The 20,007-nt window shown below is 38.4% G+C and overlaps 1 protein-coding gene across 12 annotated transcripts in view; it reads right to left on the minus strand.

Moving 5' to 3' along the window:
- Positions 1-20,007, minus strand: part of BBX (BBX high mobility group box domain containing) — a 291,235-nt gene that overhangs the window by 76,363 nt on the left and 194,865 nt on the right. For all 12 annotated transcript variants that reach the window (XM_028493704.2, XM_055085734.1, XM_055085732.1 and 9 more), the window contains 3 exons: positions 19,264-19,434; positions 13,477-13,719; positions 2,579-2,774 (listed from right to left, as the gene is read on the minus strand). In XM_028493704.2, the coding sequence (XP_028349505.2) occupies positions 2,579-2,774; positions 13,477-13,719; positions 19,264-19,434 (610 nt within the window). The remainder of the gene's footprint in view (positions 1-2,578; positions 2,775-13,476; positions 13,720-19,263; positions 19,435-20,007) is intronic.

Below are 20,007 nucleotides of genomic sequence, written 5' to 3' on the forward strand. Positions count from 1 at the left end.
GGGAAGCAGCCGCATAGCACAGGGAGATCAGCTCTGTGCTTTGTGACCACCTAGAGGGGTGGGATAGGGAGGGTGGGAGGGAGGGAGACGCAAGAGGGAAGAGATATGGGAACATATGTATATGTATAACTGATTCACTTTGTTGTAAAGGAGAAACTAACACACTATTGTAAAACAGTTATACTCCAATAAAGATGTTAAAAAAATAAAATAAAATAAAAATAAAAAATAAAAAAATAAAATAGCATGCTTTCCCTTCACCGAGAGGGCTTCTACTAAATTAAATTCTACATTGCTTTCCCTCCTTGGAAATCATACACTTGACTGCTTTGGGGTTATTCAAAATGCAAAATGTCATGTGACAAGGACTATTGGGAAAACAAAACAAAATGAGATTCCATGTTGAGGAAAAGCATAAACTGGCCTCTAAAAGCCCTATAGTATCCCCTAGATTTAAACAGCTAAGCACCATGTTTCAATTAAAGGCAAATTAATTTGCTTTTATTGTGTTAAAAAGAAACATCACACCAACGTTATCCACTATACACTAGCTTAACAAGGGCTCTGATCATGGATTTCCAACATCCGTCACAGGCCCTTATATATAATGAGATAAATGTGAGAAAGTTGTTTTCCTTCTTTCCTGTATTTTGCTTAAAGAATGCTGTTTTCAAAAGCTGACTTGTAGGGGCTTCCCTGGTGGCACAGTGGTTAAGAATCCACCTGCCAATGCAGGGGACACGGGTTTCATCCCTGGTCCGGGAAGATCCCACATGCTCCAGAGCAACTAAGCCCGTGCGCCACAACTACTGAGCCTGCGCTCTAGAGCCTGTGAGCCACGACTACCGAGCCCACAAGCCGCAACTACTGAAGCCCGCACACCTAGAGCCGGTGCTCTGCAACAAGAGAAGCCACCACAATGAGGAGCCCGCGCACCGCAACGAAGAGTAGCCCCCGCTCGCCACAACCACAGAAAACCCCCGGGCAGCAATGAAGACCCAACGCAACCAAAAATAAATTAATTAATTAAATAAATAAATTTTAAAAAATAAAAATAAAAGGTGACTTGTAAATATCCTGGTTGAAGTCTAGGTCCCACTTTGAATTTGTAGGTATAACAGGTAGATTAATAAACTGTCAGAAATGGTGCTACAAGCAGACATCTTTTACTGCTTTCTGTAGTTTATCCACAACTACTTTTGGTTTTTGAAGAGCCACTGTGTCCAGAAAAAACCTACATAGACCAACCTAGATTTAGAACTGGGAGAAAAAGCAATGGAAGATAAATGCTAATCAAAGGAATTTACTTAGAAGCCAGTCATAATATCCTCTTATTTGGTCCTGATGATAAAATGTTTTATAAGAGACTCTTACTGACACAATCTGGGGAGTCTAGAGAGCTCACCAAGACTACTAGCAAGTGGGTTGAAGCTAAAATTATACAAAGTAACAGCTAAAACAAGGACAGATTTCTATTCTGATTCCTCTGGGATATGCAAAAGCATCATTTTGGAAGCTCACCTAGAATTATACTACAGACACTTACATAACAATCACCTGAAGACTTTGTTCCCCCAGAATACTGTCATTGCATCAGACTGCATTTCTTAGATTTATATATGACATCACCACACACTTTGTTATACCATGAATCACATACTGCACTGTTAAATCTCATTAGGCCTACTGGCTATTAAAAAAATGAAGTGTCATCACAATACTGCTTAACTTCCATTCCCAAGCTTTCCATTTTGCAAACTGTTCAGAGCTCTCATCTTAAAGAAAATTTGCTTGTAATAATGAAACAGGAACCCTATAACTCAACACCAACTTCAGTGCTTCCATCCTGCCCAATCTCCCTATTTCATCCCGGAAAACTCCTCTCTTGATTATGGTATTATAATAGCCATGGAAGATAGAATCATTTGCAGGGTGAATATAAATGCTTTATTTCATGGTAGTAAATGCTGTAGCATTCCTTACCACCCAAAGAGTATTAAGGTCTCATAACAAATGGGACCATCTGGAATGTTAAATTTGCCTGGCCCATAACAGGAATGGGGGCCAGGGAGAGGGTAGGATGGAAATTCCCTCTAAGAAACAGCTGTCAGATCCATCACAGATTTGTGATGGAGTTGTTCATAGTCTTGGCTTCGATGTTTAATATCCTCAGATGATCTACATAATTGTGGTTTTTTAGGTATCCAAAGATAACTAAGGTACTTACTGGGACACCTTAATACTGTGCATGAGTGTGTAAGCTATTTTGTTACATTATAAAATTCCCTGAGGTCCTGACAATCTCCACATTGCTGTCTGCTTTTCCATAATGTCAATGTCAGGAATCCACACATATTTGTAATGACTCAACCACTTGTTCTATACCTCCTTTCTTTAACTATATTATATATACACATTCTATGTATGCTATACTCCAAAGCTTTAAGCTATGCTGCATATTTACCATTGCTTCCTATTGGTTAAATTTTGCTTTTCTCTCTCTATTATCTGTTAAAAATACTGCCTAAATGAATTGACCTGTTCTTAAAGAACAGGTGATATTAGCGTCTAAACTCACCAGCCATCCCAAAGTTAAGCTGAGGCATTTCTTCAGTCTTTGCTTTCTTGGGGCTTGGCAAGTCTCTTGAAGAGTCAGATGGGAAGGCCCATAGTTTCTTTCGTGGATTGACAGTGGATGTTGGGGATTTCACAGGCTTGTTTGTGGTAGGACACCATTTGTAGCCAGGATTTGCTTTCATAAATGCATCTTTATACTATAAATAAAGAATAGATAACATATTTTAATTAACACATAGATTGAAAAAGTTCTAGTACCTTCACCTTACTCCCCTATTTAGATAATGAATGAAAAAAACACTTTCAGTAAGTTCTTTCCTTGTAGAAGAATGACAATCTCAGTACAGGGCTTTAGAGCTAGGACATGAATTTATCTACTAGAAAGTTCATTTGTGGGATGAGGGTTCAGAGGCAACACATTTTGTATCTTTTAATCCTCTTCTTTTTTTTTTTTAGGATCCAAAAAGTTACCTGACCTTGGTAGAGAAAGGGAGTTATTCATAATGTGGTGTGTAAAGCAGCACCTATTTCAAAGTAGGTATCAAGTACCTTACAAAATGTGAGTCAGTACCAGGGCCAGTAACTAGATTCTGCTCACTGCTTAATTTGCTAAGTATGTTAAAAATTAAATCTGTGCTTAAGTGTACAGGCAAATGCAGGGAAACCTAACAGAGCAAAGTAATCAGTTGTGGGATAGAAGCACCAAGATCATGAATGGGAGAAGGGGAACAAGGTAGGGCAAACTGATGCAGAACTTTTTAGTTCTTTGAAGATGCAGGGCCATGTAGAAGAAAGAGTACTGGATGCAGAGTCTGATGACCTGGGTTCAAAACCCACCTCTGCTATAAACCAGCTGTGGACATTAAGCAAATTGTACAACCTTTCTCAGCCTCAATTCTTCCATCTAAAAAGTGTAGCTGCACCTGGTAACATCCCAGGGTTTTGTAATGAGCACACGTGATCTCAAAAGTGAACATGCTGAGAGCTGTGATGTGTGACGTTGCAGATTAATCCATCAAAAACTGTATGTCTTTACTTGGAGGTTTCAAACTTCACTGTTAATATCTTCCTTTCTCCTTCATTTTTCTGTGGTTTTCTCCCTTTTCCCCAACTCGGCCATTTCTTTCCCTTTCCTGACAATAATTAAACAAAAATATATTTCTTGCTATTCATGTTATATTGCCAATGGTTATGTTATCTGATAAAAAGAATTTTTCATGTATTCTTCAATGATTTTATGTTATATTATTGCTAGATACCTTATTTAATTAATACAATTCTTTCAATCCCCTAAACTTGCTTTTTAAAATGGTCACTCTGTGTGTAAAATTAATTTAGTGTAAGCTCAAAATAGCTTTTTTATTTAACTCATTAAAGAAAAAAAAGGTTCCTTTACCCTTAGTGTAAGAAAAGTATATGTAATCCAACTAACAAACTTTTTCCACCACTTCACTTTAAATCATATAAATGAAAATTGTACTGTAAATAATATAATGCAATGTTAGTAGTCAATGGTTTAGAACCATCCCAAAGAATCACCCTTAATTCAAATTTTATGAATAATCAATTTTTTTTAACTAAAAGCTGTACATCTGCATACTGATACATAGGTACATGAGGAACGAAGGTAAGCGTAAAAAACAGTAAGATACAGTTCTACTTTTCCTACAAAAATAATTAAAATGGGGTACAAGGCCAGATGCAAACTAGAATTTACCATCACATAACAGAATAAATTTGGAGGTATCAATGTAATGTAAGAGGTACTCTATCCCAGCCCATTCACATGCATGAGGGGATTTACATGTTAAGCTGAGGCAGACAAATAGCCTCGCCTGCTGTCTGGAGGTGGAAAGTGACAAATGATAGGGTGAGATGAAAGCAGCAGGCACATGCATCATTATTTTGTCCCAGCAAAATGCACATGAGCTGGTCTGTCAGATGAACAGTCATTTGGACAAAGGTCACCACTCTATAACATAACAAAAGACTATCAAACAAATTAACATATTTGTCATAAGAAATTTTAAAAGTTTTGGGTACTTTTGGTGGTTTCTTAAGAAAAAAGTCCCAATTCACGGATGGGACTAGACAGATGGATGTCACTAGCCTTCAGATTTCTTGTTTCTCAGGTGTCCCCTTCCTCCCCTCCAATGTTGTCGATCTGCTAGGTAAGTTCTTTCCCAGTAAATATTACATCTTTTTCTAAGAATCACTTAGCAATTTGCTTTGATGAAAATCAACATGTGTAATGAAAATGATAATACTGTCATTCTTATGAGTGAATTATTACCAGCATCAACTATTTTTAAAAGCACCGATGGTATTAATAAAGGCTAGCTTAAACTAACTTATGATGTGGAGCTGTGCTGAAGAAAACATAAAACAGTGACAATCACTGACCATAAACATGTCTTTCTCTTGCACTTATTCTACCCACCCACCCATATCCATCTCAATACTTTGTGAGGATCAACTAGGTGACAGACACTGGTTAGACACTGGGGACTAAAAGATCATAAATTAAAAAAAAAAAAAAAAAAAAGATCATAAATTAGAGTCTCTGCCTTCAAACTGTTTACAATCCACAATCAGTAATCATTACTTCTTCTTATACATGGTCCACGGACTTTCCCCTGGCTCAGGCATGAAAAATGGTTTTGCAGAGCGTTCGTAAAAGGGGAAGCTAACTATGTGTTGAAGAACAAAAGGCAAGAGAAACGCCTGGAGTATGTGAGGTTTTATGGAAAATGGTGACTGAGAATTCACTATGAGAGTCAATGCTCTATAAATGTATTACAATTTTAACTTTGCAGATTCTTAAACTTGATGTAAAACAACATTCATTAGCGCAATCAAGTATATATTTGAGCAAAAGGGTTAAGAATGTAGGAGACAGAGAAAAGAATAACACACAGCCCTTGTCCTTAAGGAGTTTAAAGCTTAGATGGAGATGCCATAAATTCATGAAAAGACATACAGGTCAACACAAGCAGTGTGTGAACACCAAGTGAGGGCGGAGGCAGGAAGAACCCTCAGCGTGTGAGGATGTCTGTCCTTGGAACTGGGCTCATCATCAATCACTTGCTCTGATTCAGCTATAAGAGACAACAGAAAGGCTTAATCATTTGTTGTGATGAGGTTATTAGGAAAGGGATTACAGAGAAAGCTGAGTAAGGGAGAAATGAAAAAAGACTATATATAGTCTGAAGCAAATAGCTGAGTGAAAGTATTAGCAAGCTGGTCAACCATGCGGGCAAAAATCCATCAGCACAGGACTGAAAGGACCAAAGAGACAGGCCCACCCATCCAGATCCCCAAGGCAGGGCTTTCATGCTGGGGGTGGGAGGGGAAGCTCAGTTATCCTCCAAGAACATCAATCACAGGCTACTGGTCCTATCTCCTAGGTAACTAACCTCCTTTTTAAAATCTCCCATTAATATAAAAAGGCCTATTTTATTTTATTTTTGCAAATTTCCAACTGATTAGATAACCTAAGTGAATTTACCTTATAGGCACAGATCCTGACTTACACAAGATGCTCAGTAAATGCTGGCTCCCTTCTGTCCACCCTCAACTACTACCACATTTCATTAGCAATGATAATACATCACTGTTATTCAATAATGGTATTAAATACACACCCTTTGCCACAGTATTCTGTCTACTTCATATGTGACAATGGCATTACTATATACCAAAAGACAACACTCTATTATGTTAATCTTTAAAAACTTGGGTCTCAACATTACATACTTTTGCAGATCATTTATAAGAATGGGAAATCTGGGGCTTCCCTGGTGGCGCAGTGGTTGAGAATCTGCCTGTCGATGCAGGGTACACGGGTTCGTGCCCCGGTCCGGGAGGATCCCACATGCCGCGGAGCAGCTGGGCCCGTGAGCCATGGCCGCTGAGCCTGTGCGTCCGGAGCCTGTGCTGTGCTCCGCAACTGGAGAGGCCACAGCAGTGAGAGGTCCGCGTATGACAAAAAAAAAAAAAAAAAAGAATGGGAAATCTGATCTTAAAAAGCACCTTAAGGAGAGATGTACTTATTAACTGTCTTCCAATTGTTTGTTTCTAATTGGAGTGGAGGGGATGTCTCAAAAAGTCCAGGAGTATTCTAGCTATTATTACAGTCTAGATCTTCTCTACAGAGTGAAAGAGAATGATAACCCTGGAGAGGTCCAGTAATAAGGGACCCTGGGAATACCTATACAAATAAAGAGAGCTGATTCTGGTGCAAATATGTGAAATATCAGCATGATAAAAAAAATCTACCAGAATTATGAAGGAGACATTACACAGGAATTATCTGATTTTTAAAGAGCTATAACACACTTTTAAATCTTAGAACTCTGCAGGGGGCTAAGTGAATCCCTAGAATAATAAATTTTGAGACAGCTAATGAATTTTGAGACAGCTGTACCTTTTCACGTTGGCAGGCAGAAATCACATTATACAGGGTGGAAGAGGAGAGGAAGATATTTGAGAAGTGGCATTAATTTGTACTTCCTTAGTTTTAGGAACTTTCTCTCACAAAACTTTAAAACTTCTCATTTAGATCTGAATTATTCTTACTAGATATTTTAATAGGAAGAAAATTAATTAGACTTTTATATGACAGAACACTGAATTAAGTTTACGGTTCCAACAGAACAAAAATATTTCAAATTATACGTTAACCTATAAAACTTTCATGTTAAAGCCACTCCAGTAAAAACTATACACTTCAAAAAGTGTCTTGAGTAAGTGACCAGGGAATTGTTTGGTTCTCTTGTAGAAAAGTCATAAAGGAAAAACTGAGTTGGCTACAGATACAGTTGCCTAAATTGCCTATAAGGATTACTGTGGCAACGGCAGTTCATTTCCACGTATAAAGTTTTTTAAAGGACAATTTTACTCCCTAATTTGGGTAAGGAGGAGAAAGTCAGTTTAATCAGTTAGCACTATTTAAAAAGTACCAAAAATTTCAGAATTTCTTTTAAAATGTACTTTTGGTACATTTTAAAAGGTAGATAGGGATCTGGGTAAGAAAACTATCTACATTTCTGAAAATGTATGATAATTCATGTTAACTAATTTGAATTGTAAAATGTTTTCTTTAAAAAATGTGTTCGCTTAGGTTTAGTAATTTCCTTAAACACTTTAAACCTTTTCTTTAAAAAATAGTTTATGGCATGAATTTGCAATGTTTCTAACAGTGCAAAAGTTAATTTTTACCTACACCCCTTTGAATGACCACAAATTCCAAAGTAATCAAGATTTACTGTAGGATATTAGAGTATTAGGTCCCTAAATCAATCCAAATATTAATATCTGAAACCAATTCCAAAAATTAGTTTTAAGAGACTCAGTTTAAATCCTCAATATGTCACTCACTATGAGGTCTATTTTTTTTTATCACTAGCGATGGGGTCTTTATAAAGTCCCTATAATTTATTTGATTTGAATATTTAAATGGTAGTGTTTACTAACAATTAGCAAATGGATTGATGTTTCTGAAATCAAGTAGTTAGCTCACTTAATGGAACATCTATTTTGTTAGGGATTATTAATCACATTGGACAGTATCTGCCAAGTTGGGCAAATGATGCATTTTAGTTTTGTTGACTCTTGTGTTTCAAAGACTAATTGTGTATTTCAGTAGCACTTCAGCGTGTTAGCAGGTCCTAATAAAAACAGTAAAAGATTACTAGGTAAAGAAGTAACAAATACAAACAAACATAAGTTTGCTTATCAGGAACAACTAACGTTTGTATAGCATTTTAAACTTCAGACCGTGTGCCTGTGCACACAATGCCTTATTTGCATTTTACCTCGACCCTGTGAGGGCAGGCATCTTTATTGCCATTTATAGATGTGGAAACTCAGAAAGGTCTGAGAATGGAGAAGGCCAAGTATGAGAACCCAAGCTCTACTACTACTAATTTGCTGCCCTGGATAAGTCACTTAAGTTCTCTGGGCCACAGTGTCCTCAACCTTAGCTTTCGGAAAATAATATCTAACTCATGGGATTATTCTTAGGATTAAATGAGTCAAATGTTTATAATGGAATCCTGGGCAGAATAAAGCAATATTCAAAACTTGATATTATTATTTCAAAAATAAACACCTGAATATTTTTTATAGTAAGAAAGTCCTGACATCTGGAACACAGGAATGGGAAAGGTCTCAGAAACAAAAAGTACTGGGAAACATGAAGTCCAAATCTTTGGTTTTACTACCCACCTCCCCGCAAAGTGGTGGGGCCCCTAATTAAGTGATATTCAGAAAACCCCACACAGAGTAAAGTTATTTCATTAAAGGCAGTCCAAAGTGGCTGACAGAAGAAAGAAATGTCAATTGATAGCTGAGGGTGGACCGAAAAGAAAGACTCATGGAAAAGCAAAGAGGAAATTCAAAAGAACAAAAGGGTTAAGAATCATTTAATATACAGATAAAAAATATGACTGTAACTCAATTGTTCACAAAGGTCTCACCAAATTACAGATTATAAAATTATTCTTGTAGAGAAACAATAGGTTGAAATTTTGAAAAAATTCAACAGGCATTCTGAAATTTTTAAGTAAGGAAGTATTTAAACAAAATATTACATAAAATTGCTGGGATAAATATATAAAATAAGAGTGTTTAAAGAAACAGCAAAGTTTCATCTACCTAGAAATCACTTTTGTGTAACACTTGTTTCTCCAGAATGCGGGGATAAATGAGGTGCTGCTCTAGCTTAGTAGTATGAAAAATGCCACAGCATTCTTGTAAAAATGCAAATTCTGTTAAGCATGATGTGATAATTAACAAAAACTGTTCCAAGTAATACAGGAGAAAATGACGGTAAATCTTCTTTGGAGAAGAATACGTTTCTGATGAAATCAAAGCAAGGGAATGAATACGCTAATTTTATCTTGAAGAAACATGGAGGAAGAACTGATCACTAAAGACCCCGTGGAGATTTGTGGTGATAATCTCTCCTAGACTACTGAGGACAACAGATACCAACATTTCCAAAAGGCTATTACAGTTTCCCTTCAAGCTGTATTTTATTGCATTTAATTCCACAGCTCTTTTATTGACATACAACTGAACTTCCACCTTTTCAGGCCAGTCTCTCAAGATCTTTTGCCTTTATATCATCGTTTCCTGTTACCCTGATACAAATACCCCAGGCTTGGGGTAAAACTTTCCTGTTCTTGAAACTGTTCTCACTTTTCCATATCTGCTCTTATCCTTGCCTTTCTTCTGAATCCTGTACCAAAGCCCACGCCAAATTCTATCAACTTCATAAAGCCTTTTCTGAAATACCCGCAACCTGACCCCAACCTCTGCACAGGCAGACTATTCCTGTAAGACCCACGACATGTTACTGTTACCATTTTTGACTGACTTACTCAAATCTCTAGTCTCTCAGCTGTCTAAAGTGAACAGTAGATAACTAAAAGGATGCTAGAGTCAAATAGGCAAGAGTATCCCAGGCTCCACCGATGTAGAGGTGGTCAAGATACTAACTCCAAAGAGCCTTAGATCCCTGCTCCGAAGAATGGGATAACTGACTTTACATGTTTGTGCTTAGGTAAAACATCCAGTCTGGAATGAACCAATTAATAAATGCATGCATTCTGCCTCATGCCTCAGATTCTACAAAAAACCAAAGGAGGGGGTATTATAAAAGGTCACTCAAAATTGCCTTAACTTTCCAGGTCCTCTCCTCTTCTTTGCACAGACTCTGCTCTACCTGAAGGACAACATATGTGATCCTCTACTTTGACTGTCCATTAATTAACTATGACTATTAGTTTAAGTGACATGTGGAAGTTTCCAGCAATATCCTAGTCAAAAATGCAGGCTTATATTCATATATTTGTAAGGGAAAATGTTAAAAGGAAAAATAATATTGTTTCTGGGTCTCCTAACAGGCAGTTGAAGAAGCAAGAGCCTGTGAATGTCCACAACACTGCACCATCATGCACACTGCCGAATTTAAGAACCCAGGTTATATCCTTAGGACAGTATTTTTTAAATTACTTATAACGAATTATTGCTCTAATGAGATTCATCAGAGAATATGAAACCCTCATTCAACCATTTTTTCAACAATGCCAATCAGTACTGGGAAATAATTCAAGAAACCGAAAACAAATCCCAAAATAGGTACATCCTCTTACCAGATGCACAAATAGAAAGCAATCAAAAAGCAAGGGAAGGGCTTCCCTGGTGGCGCAGTGGTTGAGAGTCCGCCTGCCGATGCAGGGGACACGGGTTCGTGCCCCGGTCCGGGAAGATCCCACATGCCGCGGAGCGGCTGGGCCCGTGAGCCATGGCCGCTGAGCCTGCGTGTCCGGAGCCTGTGCTCCGCAACAGGAGAGACCACAACAGTGAGAGGCCCGCGTACCGCCAAAAAAAAAAAAAGCAAGGGAAGAGTCAGAGAAAGTTTTAACAGGTTAAAAAAAATGATCTCTTCAAAGTTGTATTAATTATTACTTTAAGAATATATTTTAAAAACAAGAAGAGAATGGAAAAAATTAAGTATTTCTCATTCAATTGGTAATGACAGAATAGATATTGGTGAACATCACATAACTATTTACACTCACATGCAAACTATGCTGCAAGACTATGTCTTGTTCCTAATAAAGAACACATTTTAAATTGGGGGTTTAAAATTAAAAGGTTACACATATAAAAATAGTTTTAAAAATGACTGCCTGGAGAGAGGGGACCTTGAAGAACTGAGACCATATTTATCACTAACAATCGTTAAGACCAGGTACATTGAAGCCACCAATAAGTTTTTGTTGATTAAACTGACATTTCAATTAAGGCTGCAATATTAACACAAAAAGCACCAGCACAATTACCTGCACTTTAACATAATTTCGAAACCATTTGGTAAATAAGTTGAAACAAGTATCACTTATGCCTAGAAACCAATTGTATAAAGGATTTTCAAAGCAACTGAACCTTCCACACTTGGTACTAGAAGTGAGACAATATTTCATAAGAGCAACAAGGCAAGTTGTGAGATGGAAGATCCAGTTATGGTCTCTACTTGAAGTAGTTTGCAGTGGGGGGCACCTTATCAGATTTAGATTTCATTACTCACCACAATGGCAAATACTGTGAAGCTAATTAAGTAATTAGTAAAGGAATTCCTGTATGAAAATAATGCTTCCTCCTCTTAAAAATGGCCACCTATTTGGTTTGTAAAGTAGCAGTATTTAAGAAAAAGCAAACAGTATACGTGAGACAGGCTGCATGTTATCCAAAAACAGTAATCCAAAAACAAACTCAAGAGTTTAATTATAGGAAGTTTGTGCAGTTCCCTATGAGGTTTCAGATAATTGTTTGTTTTATCATATAAGCATGACTATGAAAGGATCTAAAGCTATTTAATAGGAAAATTTTACTGTTAATTACTGTTATGCTCGTGAAAATGTCCTGCAACATTTAAAATCATGTAGGTTACTGGAATTGATTTTAAATTTTCGAGATGCTCTACATAGTTAAAATCCTGTCTTTAACAATACAGTTAATTCCTGAAGCCTTATGTCATCATTAATTACATAGCAACTATGTTAATCATTTACTCTGGATTCAAATTTCCCTGAACACTGCATAAGAAATTTTTATGTTCCATCTTAGCTTGTTAAAAAACTCAATAAAACCACAGCAATTGAAAGAACTATTTTTCTACATACTGAGATATCTAATAAAATGTCTCACTTGAAACTCTGTATTTGTCCCCTGCTGGTTCATCTTTCCATAGAACTTAACCAAATGTTTCCAGGGCTAGGGCTTTCATGAATCAAGATTATTTGCAAGTTGCAACACTCAAGAAACAGTTAGAATTACTCCTTTCAAGTTTAACCACAATGATATTGCTTTGCTTTCCCCTTACTTGCTAAATCCATTAGACAACACATTTTAAATGCATAATGAACTCACATTAATTTAAGATTATTTTAGGAACAGACCAGAATACAATTTGTCAAGAAATTTACTCACATTTTGGAATTAATGCCCCACCTCTCTGAATAGCCTTCCTGCATAGAAATACTTCTCACCAACTATTGCCTACACAGTGTTTACATGCATGCACACATCACAGTACCTCCTGTTCCACTGCCATTCATTCATTTACTGGTTTTAAATATTCATGCTGCACAACCTACAGAAACAAGTCAAGGAAAATCTCTTGATAATTGCGTTTATTGCAAAATCAAAAAGTATTAGTGCTGGAAGGGATACAAATTTTGCTCTTTCTCATTCTAAAAACGTATTTTAAAAAAAGAAAAGAAAAGAAAAGCTGAGACCCAGAGATTGACTTAGATACGGTTACAAAGCATTCAGCATCAGAACTAGATTAATATTGTCATCTTTACGATGGGCATTCTCGGACAGCAGAAGCGGGTTCCTAGAAAAACTAAAAACGAAAACCATTCATGGGCTTCCCTGGTGGCGCAGTGGTTGCGAGTCCGCCTGCCGATGCAGGGGACATGGGTTCATGCCCCGGTCTGGGAAGATCCCACATGCCGCGGAGCGGCTGGGCCCGTGAGCCATGGCCACTGAGCCTGCGCATCCGGAGCCTGTGCCCCGCAACGGGAGAAACCATTCATAATAAATAAAATCACCTTCATAAAAATCAATCCCCCACATCAGTCGGTGGAATATATACAATGAGAAAAAACTTCTTGGTACTAGGTTGCTTTTGGCACCTCACCAGTATTTGCAAGGTGGACTTGGAACTCAGGAATAGGAACAAAGCTTGTATGTCTTCACTTAACACTTGATTCAAGGATTCACCTTCGTGCTGCTAGACTTTTAGCACGGACTCCAAATTTACTGACTGGGGGTTACAGGATTGGTTGCTCCCAGTCACCATAAAACCTAGTCACTGTAACCTACCTCCTTGGCCATGTCTGTGTATTTCTGCTTTTCCTTTGGATCGAGAACAGCCCACCAATCAGCTAGTATCTTGGTAGCACCTCGGTTATCAAGCCTGGGGTGTTCCTGACGTACAAGGGAGCGATGACGTTTGCAAAATAAGAGAAATGCATTCATTGGTCTCCGGGCTCGCTGTTCTGGTGATTCATCATCTTCAGTTTCACCAACATCTTGCTCTAGACCATCGGCCCCAAGAAGGTGAACCTATTAGCAAAGAAACAAAAGCCAAATGTTTAACACATCCTGGATAACTTTGCTTTAACAATTAGTCTTGGTTTTCAAATTGTATTTTTCCTTAGCTCCACTTAAACAACTTACAAATTGAGGGAAAAAAACGATTTTTTAAAAGTCATCAACCACTGTTTGTGGTTGGTAACCAACTTAAGATGTTTTCTTTTGCTTAGTTTCTACAGCAACATGTGCATGTCTGTATTACAGCATATATTACATTGTTTTTATAATTGCTTACATTTTTTTCTCACTAACAGTGAACTCTTTGAGGACAAAAGCTCTCTTATTTTCCTCATACACAGTGCATAGCTTAATGTCTGGTCTAACATTAGTATTTAACTAACTATTGAATGAAGGATTCAACCCATTCTGTGATATATGGGTCTCAAGATTAACAACAATATCCACATAAGATACATGAGCATTAGTTCTGTCTTTCTACTCTTTGGAATGTGCTGTTGTACAACTTAATAATATGAAAATGTTTAACATGAAAGTAGATAAAAATCTAATACAGACTACTTAATGTTTTTGTGCTTATCACAAGTGGAGCCTCCTAGTGTAAAAATCAAAACAGACCTCTAACATTATTTGAAGGAAGAACTACATAGTAAATTTTCAAGCTTGTAGATATCACACTTTCTTGTCCACTGAAATTCAAGGGTGATAGGGCTTAAACTTCCAAAATCTGTTTTGAATCCTCCCTTTTCCTAAGCATTTCATTCAAGGTCTTCAAGGACTTCTGCAAAGCTCTGATCCTCTCCACCTGTGTAACTCTCATTGCCACTGCCCTAGTACCACTCTTGCCTATGGCCTTGTCTTTCTGCTTTCAATCTCTTACAATACTTCCTACGCATGGCTGCAGGTTAAATTTCTTAAAGCACGTTTCTGATCACAGAATCTCAGAATATAACAGGATTGTTAAGTATCTTCTAAGGCTAAAATATGACAGTGCGACCAAGAACAGAAGTCCAGTATGCTTACTAAAACCATTTCTTTACTTGCTGCTTCACAGTTAAAATCAAGAAGGATCGAGGTAGTTGTTAGACTGCATTACACAGTAGGGCAGTAGTTCTTAAACATGAGTGGGCACTGGAATCCCTGGAGGTCTTGTTAAAACACAGATTGTTAAGTCCCATTCCCAGAGCTTCTGATTCTGTAGGTCTGGAGTGGGCCTTGAGAATGTGTATTTCTAACAAGTTGCCAGGTTATGCTGATGCTGCTAGCCTGGGTATCACACTTTGAGAACCACTACTATAAGGCAACCAGGTTCTCTTATATCGTGTTTATTGGGCAACAGTTACAGATGCTCTAGGACAAATCACTAGCTTAATCCAATTAGATGTTTTTTAAAAGTCTTTTAAGTTTAAATTAAGTATTGCACATGCATTTAATTAACCATCAATTATCTTCAAACACAAATAGGACAAAACAATCGTGAAGTCATAGCTACTTGATTTGGAAATACATTAGGGATTATTACTGGGAGTGAAGGATACAGATTTATCTTCCTCATTATGTGTATAATCATTAAAAATGATTTGAGTTTTCCAGGAATATTTATTTAGCATTCTGAAACTAAGAAGCTACAGAAAAAAACCAGGCATAAAAAAATGTATTATGTAGGGCTTCCCTGGTGGCGCAGTGGTTGCGCGTCCGCCTGCCGATGCAGGGGAACCGGGTTCGCGCCCCGGTCTGGGAGGATCCCACATGCCGCGGAGCGGCTGGGCCCGTGAGCCATGGCCGCTGAGCCTGCGCGTCCGGAGCCTGTGCTCCGCAACGGGAGAGGCCACAACAGAGGGAGGCCCGCATACCACAAAAAAAAAAAAAAAAAAAAAAATGTATTATGTAGGTTGAGGAAGTAATTATAGTTTCCCTTCAGAAAAGAATAACTTTTGATTCAGTTACTAAATTGTAAAACTCAAGCCAAGAGCTGAGATAAATAAGACAAATCCTGGCCCAAGGAGTTCACTGTTTGGGGAGAGGAGAAAGATATATATGCAAATAAATTAAAAAGCAGGATGATGACTGCAACAATGAACCAGTGCAGTAATGAAGCACTAGCAGATGGGTAGGAGAACAGGGAAGTCTCCCTAGAAAAGGTGTCATCTGGGCTAAATTTTGAAAGATGAATCAGAGTGTGTAGGGGAGTCAATGGGGAGTCATGGGGAACTAACAGAGATTAAAGCTCAATAGTTCAGACACTTATATGCAGCTCAATAGTACCATTGTATAAAAGATTAGAACAGGAATCTAAGGTTACAGAAGAAGCTATGGGCCACTTCATGAAGAATGTGCTCTGTCGTGTTAAAAAAACAAAAAAAAAAAGAAAAAAAGAAAAAAAAAGTGCATTTAACCCTGTAAATGAGTGGTTTCAGACTGCACGGATCAATAAAAACCCTTGGGAGGGGACCAACAGATTACCAACTTTTTGTTTTGCCAAGTATGAACGTTAAGAAAATTTTTAACTACTATCTAATATTATAATTGTTTCACTAAATTTACGAATCAAAAAGTAAGTAAACAAATAAATATATGTATGATATATAAATTAAATTAAAATGAAAAGGTATCTGGACCTATTTTTCTTTCACCAGAGGCCAAGTAACACTCTGCAACAAATCAACACTAGCACTGGACCAGGATATGGAAACCACAGCTGGATGTAATGAAGAGCCATGAGTGGTTTTAAGCAGGGGAAAGACATTGTTAGATCTGTATTTTGAGAGAACTCCTGTCATCAGTGTTGAGCATGAATTACAGTAGCAAAACTAGAGTCAAACAAAACTAGAGGAACAAGTTAAAAGTTTATTCCAGCTGTCCATGCGAGAATGGAGACAGGGCTGAATCAAGGCAGTAATCATGAGAATGGAGAACTGAAAACAGAAACAATATTCACTAATGAGGTAGAACCAAGAGTGACTGGTGTCTAACTGGATGTAAAGGTTGAAAAAGGAAGTGTTTCCAACTTTGGCAGCAAGATTCCTTCATACACAACAGAGAACACTTTTTCTCAAATGAGAGAAATTAGATCTGGTGGCAGAATGTGAAGTGGCTCTTAGCAGAGAAGCCCCAGTTGGGATAATGAAGTGATGTACCAATATAAAGAAGTAAGACCAAGAGTGTGGGTGAGATCTCTGAAGGTGGACCAAAAAGAGAACAGGACTCGATGACTTCATTCTTTCACTTAATAACTATTTACTGGGCACCCGATATGGAGCAGGCACTGTTCTAGGTGATGCAGACAAAACAGTGAGCATACAGACTCCCCATCCTCATGAAGATGAAGAGTAGCACAACTCGCCTGCCACTCTAGAAGGATCCCTCTGGCTGCTTTGTTGAGAACAGACTGTAGAACGGCAAGAGCAGAGGCAGAGAGAGAGGCAGAATACAATAATCTGCACTAGCATTGGTGGTAGCTTGGATCAAGGTAGCAGGAGTGACATTGCTAACAAGGGGTCAACTTGAGAACATATTTTGAATGTATGGCTGAGAATTTACTGATGGATGGACAGATGTGAGACTTGAGCAAAAGAAAACAGACAAGGTTTCAGGTCTGACCAATTTGACAGTTGGAGTTGCCATTCACTGAAAAAGGAAAGATGTAGGAGGATGGGGTTTGCAGGAGAAAAGTGAAAGCTTCATTTTGAACACATTCAAACTGAGATTCTGATTTGATATCTAAGTGGATATGTCAAGTAAACAGTCAGAAATACAAGTCCAGAGTTTAGAAGAAAGGTCCAGGGTGGAGTCAGGAATTAAGATAAGAAGCCCAGAGAACATCAACATTTGAAGGTAGAATAATGGAGGGACATCAACTGGAAGGAACTAGAATGGTATAGTTGGGAAGGTAGGAATAGAAATGAGTGATTGCTGTCATGGAAACAGCAGACAGCTTCAAGGACCAAGTGATCAACAGGTGCAAATGTGTCAGAGAGATCAAATTAAGCATAAGCATAAACTTGGCAATTTCCTCAAACAGGAAGAATAACACCATCTCTCTGAAAACGGAAAGGAAAAGATGGATAAGGAGTGAGATAAGAGTAAGATGAGTAAGTAGAGAAAGCTGAAGGAGTCATTTCTGGTGGCCTCTCTTTTCTCTGTGACAGAGGAGAACAGTTCAACAGTGAGGAGACCATAAACAGCACCCAGAGAAGATGTCTGTGAAACAGGAAAAATGTTTATAATTCGTGCTGAGACGAGTGGAAAAGGAAGCTGACTCAAGCCTAGGACAAAAGATTGAACGGGTATCGAAGGCCTGAAGAATAGTAAAAGCATGTTTATGAAATTTGTAGTGACACAAAATAAGTACTCATCTATTTTTTTTTATTTTTTTAACTCATCTATTTTTTATTGATTGATTGATGGCTGCGTTGGGTCTTCACTGCTGTGCGCGAGCTTTCTGTAGTTGCAGCGAGTGGGGGCTACTCTTCGTTGCGGTGCGCGGGCTTCTCATTGCAGTGGCTTCTCTTGTTGAGGAGCACGGGCTCTAGGCACGCGGGTTTCAGTAGTTGTGGCTCGCGGGCTTTAGAGCGCAGGCTCAGGAGCTGTGGTGCATGGGCTTAGCTGCTCTGCGGCATGTGGGATCTTCCCAGACCAGGGCTCGAACCCATGTCCCCTGCATTGGCAGGCAGATTCTTAACCACTGCGCCACCAGGGAAGTCCAGTACTCATCCATTCTTCTACTGAGCATATAACTATTCAAAATCTACTCTGTGCCAGCCATCATTCTAGGCTTTGAGGAAGGAGAAGAGGACAGGAAGGGCAAGACCCCTGCTCTTACCGAGCTTATAGCCTAGTCTAGGAAGGCAGACATAAACAAGTGCACAGCTAAACACAAGGCAAATGAGAAGTGTGAGGGAGGAAATCCTCAGACGTGGAATGCATTCACTGGGAGGGACACCTGAGATGATGGGGAGGTAGTCCTTGTGCTGAGACCTGAATGATGAAGAGGAGGAACCAGTCATGCCAAGATCTGAAGGGACGTGTGGCTTTCTAAAGTCAGCTGCATGGCTGTGTGACTTTCTCGCAAGAGCCAGCTGCTCAAGTGTGAGACCAGAGGAGGGGACCAGGAGGACTGACTGAGCACAGAGTCACGGAGGGGTGACAGCAGCCAGATGCTCTGGGGGCCTCAGAGATGAGGACCTGAACAGCTCTGAACCTGCCTACGGTGGCAAGGCTAGGCTGGGAGGGAAGAAAGAGAGGCCAGGAGCAACAGGTGGGTGCAGGTAAGTACATCAAATTTTATGAACTCACTGCGTTTGAATATTGTCTGCAAATTATTAGTTAATTGACAGAAATACTATTTAAGAAGGATCTGTTTCAGTTTAAACTACTACTACAGATACTTTAAGAGTCATTAACATTTGGAATAAAAATGTAGATTAAGTAGTTAACTAGGATTCAAGTTATACAGACTCCTAGAAACGCCTCCTTTGCACCACACATGTTCACTGCAGTTTCTAGAATGAATGGTCAAATAAACTTAAAACTTCTACAATAAAAGGAGGAAATTACCTTATCAATATCCTCCTCTTCGTCTTCCTCTTCTTCCTCTTCTGAAAAGTCAAGAAGTTTCTTTGCTAGCAATGGATGCCACTGAAGACACTTTCGTTTTGGTCGTTTTCCAGCCCCTTCTCCTTCTGCTGAATGATCTTTATTTCTATTACTGCCTTTCATTACTGTGACCTATAGTAATGAAAAAAGGAGAAACAGAGAAATCAAAGTAAATTTGATCAAAATTAGTTTATTTAGCTTCCTTAACTTTAACTGGATTATAGTTTTAATGATTAAAATACCTACCAGCTTAGACATTTACTGGATTCAGTAAGAACTAAGTACATAATCAAACATTCATTTTAGTGGGTTAAATTGCTAATAAAATTTTCCTTTTATGAAATCTGCTTCCTTCCACTTCATAACTTCAGAACTCAAAACCCAAATAAAGTGTTAGGATGATTACAAGTTACTGTCACCTGTTCGTATTTACTCAAAATAGTGTTTCTCAAAGTTTTCCACCAGAGGAATGTGAAAAATGCCTCCCAGGGGAGCAAAGGTGCTCACAGAGGTGGGCCTCCCTACATTCTCCAATGGCTCCTATTTTATCATCATAATTTACATGAATTTCACATTCTATACTATGATAAAATTGAGTCTGAAGTATTATTAAGTAAAATGAATGCTTTATAAGAATCAGGGCTTCCCTGGTGGCGCAGTGGTTGCGCGTCCGCCTGCCGATGCAGGGGAACCGGGTTCGCGCCC

The sequence above is a fragment of the Physeter macrocephalus genome, chromosome 1 (assembly GCF_002837175.3).
Source record: "Physeter macrocephalus isolate SW-GA chromosome 1, ASM283717v5, whole genome shotgun sequence".
NCBI lineage: Eukaryota > Metazoa > Chordata > Mammalia > Artiodactyla > Physeteridae > Physeter > Physeter macrocephalus.